The 9,534-nt window shown below is 41.8% G+C and overlaps 2 protein-coding genes across 2 annotated transcripts in view; one reads left to right on the top strand and one right to left on the bottom strand.

Moving 5' to 3' along the window:
• The window catches only part of LOC310715501 (craniofacial development protein 2-like), a 2,538-nt gene extending 1,512 nt beyond the window's left edge, over nt 1-1,026 (bottom strand). The window contains exon 1 of the mRNA XM_083521951.1: nt 1-1,026. This exon is cut by the window's left edge and continues 471 nt beyond it. Coding sequence (XP_083378077.1) covers nt 1-909 — 909 coding nt within the window. The 5' untranslated portion in view covers nt 910-1,026.
• Nucleotides 1-9,495, top strand: part of LOC310715343 (cytochrome P450 3A30-like) — a 12,866-nt gene extending 3,371 nt beyond the window's left edge. Inside the window, exons 2-13 of the mRNA XM_083521719.1 lie at nt 1,268-1,361; nt 1,475-1,527; nt 2,019-2,118; nt 2,772-2,885; nt 2,967-3,055; nt 3,143-3,291; nt 3,402-3,529; nt 3,603-3,675; nt 6,631-6,791; nt 7,332-7,558; nt 8,514-8,676; nt 8,837-9,495. Coding sequence (XP_083377845.1) covers nt 1,268-1,361; nt 1,475-1,527; nt 2,019-2,118; nt 2,772-2,885; nt 2,967-3,055; nt 3,143-3,291; nt 3,402-3,529; nt 3,603-3,675; nt 6,631-6,791; nt 7,332-7,558; nt 8,514-8,676; nt 8,837-8,950 — 1,465 coding nt within the window. The 3' untranslated portion in view covers nt 8,951-9,495. The remainder of the gene's footprint in view (nt 1-1,267; nt 1,362-1,474; nt 1,528-2,018; nt 2,119-2,771; nt 2,886-2,966; nt 3,056-3,142; nt 3,292-3,401; nt 3,530-3,602; nt 3,676-6,630; nt 6,792-7,331; nt 7,559-8,513; nt 8,677-8,836) is intronic.
• The last annotated feature ends 39 nt before the right edge of the window (nt 9,496-9,534 follow it).

Here is a 9,534-nt window from a genome sequence, read left to right as displayed (position 1 = left end):
TTTGTCTTCCTTTCTATTTCCAGATGTTACACCAAGAACCTTTCTAGCTGCCTCCCTCATCACTCCTGCAGTAGTTTCACAATCATCCGGCACCTCTTCACCACCACCGAGCTCCTGTCTGACCTTTTCCCTGAACCTCACACTACAGTCTTCCTCCTTCAGTTTCCACCATCTTATTCTTCTTTCAGTCCTCACTCTCCTCCTCTTCTTCACCTCCACCATCCTACAGACCACCATCTGATGCTGTCTAGCTACACTGTCCCCCGCCAACACCTTACAGTCTCCAATCTCCTTCAGGTTGCATCTCCTACATAAAACATAGTCCACCTGTGTGCACCTTCCTCCACTCTTATACGTCACCCTGTGATCCTCCTTCTTCTTAAAATAAGTGTTCACCACTGCCATTTCCATCCTTTTAGCAAAATCTACCACCATCTGCCCTTCCACATTCCTCTCCTTAAAGCCATACCTACCCATCACCTCCTCATCACCTCTGTTCCCTTCACCTACATGCCCATTAAAGTCTGCCCCAATCACCAATCTTTCATTCCTAGGTACACCATCTACCACTTCATCTAATTCACTCCAGAATCTTTCCTTCTCCTTCATCTCACAACCCACTTGTGGAGCATAAACACTGATGACATTTATCATCACCTCTTCAACTTCCAGCTTCACGTTCATCACTCTATCAGAAACTCTCTTCACCTCCACTACACTCTTACTGTACGCTTCCTTCAGAATCACCCCTACACCATTTCTCTTTCCATCCACACCATGATAAAACAGTTTAAACCCACCTCCAATGTTCCTGGCCTTACTCCCTTTCCACTTGGTCTCCTGAACACACAACATATCTACCTTTCTCCTCTCCATCATATCAGCTCCCTCTCTCCCTTTACCAGTCATAGTACCAACCCGAACCTCCACTTTCCTCCACTTCTCCTTTCCTTGCCGTCTCTGTAGACGTCTTCCTCCTCTCCTTCTCCTCCTTCAGCCAACAGTAGCACAATAATGGTTGTGCTACTGTTAATGGTAATGGTTGTGGTCGTTGTTGGTAACCCGGGCCTTGACCGATCCACTATGAAATTCTGATTCCTGATCCGCATGGTTAAATTGGCGCATGTTTTACGCTGGATGTCCTTCATAACACAAACCTCCTCATTTATCCGGGGTGGGACACTGAGAGTCACCTGACCTGAGTAACACTAATGACTGGATTATAACGTTTTAACTTCCTTTTGAATCAGTTGTGTTGTGTTTTCAGGTACGGAACCTGGCCGTATGGGGTCTTTAAGCGTTTGGGAGTTCCTGGTCCTAAACCGTTACCATTTTTGGGAACCATGTTACAGTACCGTAAGGTGAGTTTACACTGTAAATAAACATTATGGTAAAATTAAAAAACGTACATTAGAAGTATATTGTGATTGTGTAGATTATTTTTAATTACACAATATTTCTCTCTGTTTTTTAGGGAATCCATAATTTTGATATGGAGTGTTTTCAGAAGTACGGAAAGATCTGGGGGTGAGTGTGTTAGTGTGTGTTTAGCATTAAAGTGTTACGCAGCTATCAACGAATTCTATCAAAATGTTCAGCAACATATTTAACAGGTTCGGGGAAATGGAAAGTTTTGTATAATATTATTATATATAGAATGCTATATTATGTGTGCTGTGCATAGCAGATAAATATATATGGTGTTATCTGTTAAAATATAAATTTATCAGGCAGTTCTACTCTCACTAATGCTAACGGCTAATCAGGCTAACAGCTCTCAGGCTTCATATACAAAGTGGAATCAAAAGTTTGGAGACTAATGGTGTTAGAAAACGCAGGGGGCGCTGTATTACTGTGCAAGGGGACTGTTTTGAAGGTGATATTGTGGAAACGTAGATAAATAAAGTATTTTCTTGTAAACAGAGCGAATCTCCAAACTTTTTGATAAAACATCTGTTTTTTGTCTGTGGAATGTTGCAGTCACATGAGAATGTTGATGTTTATGATGTTAATTACAGGATATATGATGCCAGAGAGGCAGTTTTCTGTGTGCTGGACACCGACATCATCAAAACCGTCCTGATTAAAGAGTGTTACTCTCTCTTCACCAACCGCCGAGTGAGAGACCACACACACTATACACACTTATACACTCTCACACTATCACTACACACTCTCACAAACACCACACACACTACACTCTTATACTCTCACACTTTTAAACTTAATACTGACTGTGAGAGACCACACACACTCTTACACACTTACACTCTTTACAGACTGAGAGAGAGACAGGTATACAGAGAGATGGGTGTATTAGAGACAGGTATACAGAGAGACAGGTGAAAGGAGAGACAGGTATATGTAGAGGCAGGTGTATGGAGAGACAGGGATACAGAAGACAGGTGAAAGGAGAGACAGGTGTATGGAGAGACAGGTATACAGGGAGACGGGTGTATTTGGAGACAGGTGTATGGAAAGACAGGTATACAGAGAGACAGGCATATGGAAAGACAGGTGTATGGAGAGACAGGTGAATGTAGAAAACTTGTCTCTCCATACACCTGCCATGCCATACACCTGTCTCACCCTATACCAGTCTCTCTGTATATCTCTGTGTATAGGTTAATTAAGAGACAAGTGGAATGAAAAAAATGGAAAAACAGCTGTAAAGACTAGAACATGTATATTGAATCCAATCCATCTGATCTAGAACTAGTAGATCTGTGAGAGTGAGTCTAATGTAGAATTTATTTATTTATTTCTCTCAGAATTTCGGTCTAAATGGTCCTCTGTACGACGCCGTGTCCATCGTGGAGGACGAGGACTGGAGGAGGATCAGGGGTGTTCTCTCTCCATCGTTCACCAGCGGCAGACTGAAGGAGGTGTGTGTGTGTGTGTGTGTGTGTGTGTGTGTGTGTGTGTGTGTGTGTGTATAACAGTAGATGTTATTTCTTGTTTCTCAGATGTTTGGAATCATGAAGTCACATTCTCACACACTGGTTGAAAATCTGAAGAAGACGTCAGAGCGAGGAGAATCAGCAGATATTAAAGAGTAAACCATCCTACTGTGGTGTTACACATAACTCACAACATTCGTGTGTGTGTGTGTGTGTGTTAATGTGATGATGTTTTTGTTGAGGTTTTTCGGAGCGTACAGTATGGATGTGGTGACGAGCACAGCCTTCAGTGTCGATATCGACTCCCTGAACAACCCTAAAGATCCATTCGTCTCCAACATCAAGAAAATGCTGAAGTTTGATTTTCTTAATCCTCTGTTCCTCGCTGTCGGTAATTAATTCATCAGATTTCTGTTGATAATTGCTGTGTATCTGCTTGTTGTTACTGATAAGACTCCACATCAGATGAGTTGTTCAGACCTCTGTTGTGTTTGCGATCAGCTCTGTTCCCCTTCATCGCTCCTCTGCTGGAGAAAATGAATTTCGCCTTTTTCCCGACTGCAGTGACGGATTTCTTTTACGCCTCACTGCAAAAGATCAAGTCTGAACGTGTGGCTCAGGATCATAAGGTACAAAACCAGAAACTCATTTACACTCCATCAGATATTATTGAGGTTTCATTGCATCTCTGATGTTCTGCAGAAACGAGTGGACATCATGCAGCTGATGATCGATTCTCAAAAATCAGAGGATCTGAGCAAAGAGACCAATAAAGGTATTTCCTTTAGTAAATAATCTCTCAAACATCAAACATGATTAGGGTTTTATACATTTATTAGAAATGATGCCGTCAAGCTACAATTCTAAATAAAGTAGGTCCTCGTGGTGTCTCTGCTTTCCCACGTTATAGTGAAGAGAAATGCATGTGCACCATGGTGAGAGTAAAGGCTGAGAAAAAGAATTGTCAATTGTGTCCTTAAAGAGGATTTTTTTGGGCTAGTTTCGTATTTTGCGTTTTGTTGCCACCTCGTGTCACACATTTACATTTGCATTTGCGGCATTTAGCAGACGCCCTTATCCAGAGCGACGTACAAAAGTGCTTTGAGTCTCTAGACTCTCTTCTCGAGTCTCTACACTGTGAAGATTACAAACTTAATATAAATATAACTCTTGAATTCTACAAACTTGAAAAGTGCTAATTTAAGTATTTCAGTAGGAAGAGGTAGGTCTTCAGTCGTCGCTTGAAGATATTCAGGGACTCTGCTGTACGAACATCTAGGAGAAGTTCATTCCAACACCTCGGTGCCAGAACAGATAAGAGCCTTGAAGTGTACTTACAGTGAGGAAAATAAGTATTTGAACACCCTGATATTTTGCAAGTTCTCCCACTTAGAAATCGTGGAGGGGTCTGAAATTGTCATCGTAGGTGCATGTCCACTGTGAAAGACATAATCTAAAAAAAAAAATCCAGAAATTACAATATAGATGTTATATTGTTACCTCCATGTTACCTGGTATGAGCAACCTTCCAGGTAGGAAGCAAACCATTCCCATGCTGTTCCGCAGATACCGAGGCGCCTGAGGGTTGACAAAAGTGTCTTGTGGTTGACTGTGTCAAATGCTGCAGAAAGGTCCAGAAAGATTAGTACAGATAACAGCTTGGCTGATCGAGCAGCATGCAGTTTCTCAGAAACAGCCAAAAGGGCCGTCTCTGTGGAATGTGTCGCTTTGAACCCAGACTGGTTCGGATCATGGAGGTTGTTCTGTGAGAGATAAACAGACAGTTGGTTAAAAACAGTGCGTTCCAGAGATTTAGAAAGAAAGGAGAGAAGTGAATCCGGTCTGTAGTTGTTGATGTCTGATGGATCCAGAGCAGGTTTCTTCAAGATGGGAATGACCCTTGCTTGCTTGAAGGTAGTTGGTACATAGCCAGATGTTAATGAACCATTGATGATTGTGGAGATGAAGGGCAGGAGTTCTTGTGTGATGGTCTGAAGCATAGTTGAGGGGATTGGATCCAGAGGACAGGTGGTGGGATTGCAAGATTGGATGACTTGCAGTGTCTCATCTTCTGATAGGGTTGAAAAGCTTAAGAGATGTAGTGGATTGTCGGCTGTGTTGTGTAGTCATGGTTGGGGAGGAAGTGAAGGTCTGGCAGATTTTCTTAATCTTCTCGTCATAGAAGGAGGCAAAGTTATTAGCAGTCAGGGAGGATGGAGCAGGTGCAGCAGGGGGGTTGAGTAGTGAAGAGAAGATGTTGTGGAGCTTACGAGGATCTTGTGCAGAGGCCTCAAGCTTTTCCTTGTAGAAGGAAGTTTTAGCAGAAGTCACCTCAAAAGAAAATTTGGTCAGGAGTGTGCGGTAAGATGCGAGGTCTACATTGAGCTGTGATTTTTTCCACTTCTTTTCTGCTGATCTGAGTTCTCGTCGATTGTTGCGCAAAACTTCTGACAGCCACGGTGTTGGACAAGAAGACTTCTTGGGTTTTGTAGTCAAAGGGCAGAGGAGGTCCATGGTTGAGGAAAAAGATGAGAGGAAGGAGTCCGTAGCAACATCTAAGGGTAGAGAGGAAAAGGAGTCAGGGTCAGGAAGAGATGAAAGAGTACAGGAAGCTACAGAGGAGGGAGAGATGGAGTGAAGGTTAGGACGGATAAGAGAGACATGTAAATTATTTTTAGGTTGATGGGAAGAGTGATTAAAAAGGAAACCAGGTGATGATCAGAGATTGGAAGTGGAGTGGCAGTCATGTCTGTAGCTGGAGTAGATTGAGTGAAAACCAGGTCCAGGACATTTCCTCTCTTGTGTGTTGGAGGGCAGCTGTTAAATGTCAAGGAGAAGGTATTCAGAAAAGGCAAGAGGTAAGATGACTGAAGTTTGTCGGATGGGAGGTTGAAGTCACCAAGAACTGTCAGCGGGGTGCTGTCAGAGAGGAAAGTACTGAGGAGTGTGTCCATCTCTTCTAGGAAGTTTCCTAGGGGACCAGGAGGGCGATAGATGACAATGATGAAAAGGTTGATTGGAGAGGGAACTGAAACTGCATGGAATTCAAAAGAAGACATGGTTAGATGAGACAAAGGGAGAGGTGTGAAACACCATTTCCGTGATAAAAGTAGACCTGTACCACCACCTCTATCGGTTTCTCTTGGTGAGTGAGAGAAAGCATAGGCAGAAGACAGAGCAGCTGGTGTAGCAGTGTTCTGTGGGGATATCCAGGTCTCAGTAAGTGCCAGAAAGTCGAAGGTGTAGTGGGAAGCCAAGCCTGTGATAAAATCAGCTTTCCTCACAGCAGACTGGCGATTCCAGAGCCCACCTACCACCACTGTTTGAGATTGAGACAGGGGAGGGTAGATGAGGTTACTGGCAATGTGACATCTGTTCTGTGGATGGGAACGTCTGTGTCTGTAAGAGATGACTACAGAGATGGGTTTGAGGCACATGACTGATCTCCCAATTTGAGATCAATGTGTTTTAAAAAGAAAAAGTACAAATAAGAATTTCTAAATAACACTAAGCGTTACTGGCTTAAGGGGGCTATCTGCTACACACCGAAACCCCTGGTCACCAGTGGCAGCTGGGATCAAGTCGAGAAGTCAAGAAGCTTTTGAAATGTTTTAAAATTGACAATGAAAATGGTCCTAGTAAAGAAATGTGTGTGTGTGTGTGTGTGTGTGTGTGTGTGTGTGTGTGTGTGTGTGTGTGTGTGTGTGTGTGTGTGTGTGTGTGTGTGAAGGTCTGAATGATCATGAGATCCTGTCCCAGTCCATGATCTTCATCTTTGCTGGTTATGAGACGAGCAGCAGCACTCTATCGTTCCTCTTCTTCAATCTGGCCAGTAATCCAGAGACCATGAAGAAACTGCAGAAGGAAATCGATGAAACTTTCCCTAACCAGGTGAATGACTTATATACCGTATGCATAAAATGTGGTATAGAGGTGGACAATTCATGGTGGTCATATCCTGAGCTCAGACTGAGACTAAGACTGGTTTCCATGGAAACAGAGAAAGGGGTTTACATGGGGACTGAGTGAGACTAGAGATTGAGCGACTCTGTATTCGTAATTATTTGTTACTAACAACAACATCATATATTAATAAAAATAGTAAATTATACCATTTAGTTGTTCTAAGTTGTTTTTAGCAAATAACCTTAGCAACAAGTAGTTGTCTGAGTTGTTCAGGAAACTTCTTGCATGGTTAGAAACCCAAGAGACTTATTTTTACGGGTCCTATATGTTTCCTGGCTGATCAACCTGAACCGAGGGATTCCGCAAAAGACAGAATCCCCACTGACCCACGTGACTCCAGGGATTGGGATCCTGTCACTAGGTGATTCTGAAGGATTTGTAAACAGATTCAGATTTCTCACCTGTATGTAGAACAAAAACAGAGACAGAAGTGGGCTTATATATCTTTTGTCTTTTGGTTTTCAGGCTGTGGTTGATTATGACACGATAATGAACATGGATTATCTGGATGCTGCTCTGAACGAGTCCCTCAGGTTGTACCCGGTTGCTCTTCGTCTCGAAAGAATCTGCAAGAAAACCATTGAGATAAACGGTCTTACAATCCCAAAGGACACCGTCGTTATGGTCCCCATTTATGCCCTACATAGAGACCCCGAATTTTGGACTGATCCAGAGACCTACAATCCTGAGAGGTAGGAAGCAGCTTTTGAAAAAAAAAATGACGGGAAAGAAATTGATTTAAATTCATTTCTTAAACAAGAATCATTCAGTCCACCATTTAAAAAATTGCCTTCAGCCATATTTGAGCTCCTCAATGAAAAAAACGGTCATCTCTGGGTGGAAGATGTAGCTCAGTGGTTCAGGCATTGGACTGGTTTGGGCATCTGCTAAATGCCATAATTATCTGGAAGGCAATTTACGGTGTGGTCCTGCAGATAGTTTTGTGGTCATGAAACAATGATTGTTAGAGTGAAAAGTTAGACAATTGAGGAACTTGCGATATAATTGCAATTTGGGGGGAATTAGTAGTTTAAATACCACTTCTGCCCTGTGTGTGTGGAGTTTGCATGGTCTCCATCTGCTTTGGGTGTTTACACTGGGTTCTCTGGATTCCTCAGACTTTTCGAAGCATTGGAGGCTGATTAGAATTTTACGATTGTAGCGTGTGAATGGTTTGGGGTTTGATGGATTGGGACCCCACTTAAGTTTTCCCTCTAAGTTCCCTGGGATTCGGGTTCACCCGAGGCTCCAGGCTTATCTTAGACTCTAGGTAGGATAAGAGGTATAGAATATGGATGACAAAACTTAACCATTTCAATCAGCTTTTATGATTGTGCTGTTTTGATTGATGATAGTTTCTTTGTAATCCTAATGGCCTCCCAGAGTATCAAGACGTAATGTGCTCAAGTTGTTGAGCAAAGTCTAAATACAAGTCAAAATATGAGTCAAAACTGTTTAGTTATTGGGTCGTAAATGTTCTCAGCAACAGGGAGAAAACCATGGTCAGAAGTGACCCAGATAAATAATACCAGGATTATCTGCAAAGGATGTAAATAGACCAGTTTCCCATGTAAATATAATCCTGTCTGAATAGGGTTTTGCGAATATTTTATTCATGGTGTGTATTGACCCTCCGTGTTGTTTCAGGTTCACTCAGGAGAATAAGGAGAACATTGAGCAGTATGCCTACATGCCATTTGGTTTAGGACCCAGAAACTGCATCGGGATGAGGTTTGCCCTAATAATCATGAAGTTAGCTGCTGTTGAAATTTTGCGGAGATTTGACATCAGTCTTTCCGAGGAAACGAAGGTCAGGATCTTCTATTATTAACCATGTAAACTTTGTACAGATGGTACTAACACTGATAACATCTTCGCTAACGTTCACCCAAAATAGAATAATGGACTTTACATAGTTTACTTTTTATGAATTGTAGGTATCATTCTTAATTTTTTCTTCTTCTAATTAGGTTCCTCTGAAGCTGAACAACAGCGGCCTTCTGGCTCCTGAAGATCCCATCAAACTGAAATTCACACCTCGGAAAATATCGAATTCCTGCAACAGCAACCACGTTAACGCATAGACTTTCAAATCTTCTACTTCCTTTACTGTGTTTTTGATTTTGGAATGTTTAGGAAAATAGAATGTGTATTAGGTGTGTAATGAAGTGGAAGATTCTCAGGAGGAGTCCCCAATAAAGAGGACTTGGTGCTGATCCACGGCTTTTTCTCATTTACACATTTTACTGAAGGGATTAAAGAATCCTGTAGATTTACTAGTGGAAGTAACGATACACACTACAGATCAGAAGCATACTGGTAATTCCTACTCAATTCTAATATAATAAAATAAATATAATCAGAAACATCTTTTGAAAATGTTCTGCAGAATTTAGAGGGAAAGACTGATTCTGTAGAGTATCTGGGACTGATCTTCAGATTGATGTTTATTTTTTCACACTGTTAGCGTCTTCACAGGCCTGGAATCATATCTACATTTAGTTTGTTGTTGAAGTAAAATGAACTTCATTAGTGTTCTGGTTGTGTGTGTTGTGTAATATAAAGTGTATATATTGTGTAGGTTCTATATAATATATACAGCTGAATTAAAGTTCTGATATAAAGATGGGGTTTTTGTTGGAAGTCTTGTCATGTTCCACTGAAACAG

Source organism: Silurus aristotelis (genome assembly GCF_946808225.1).
Source record: "Silurus aristotelis genome assembly, chromosome: 20".
NCBI classification, from domain to species: Eukaryota; Metazoa; Chordata; class Actinopteri; order Siluriformes; family Siluridae; genus Silurus; species Silurus aristotelis.
Note: the sequence above shows the minus strand (reverse complement) of the source record. Positions and strands in the feature narration are given on the sequence as shown.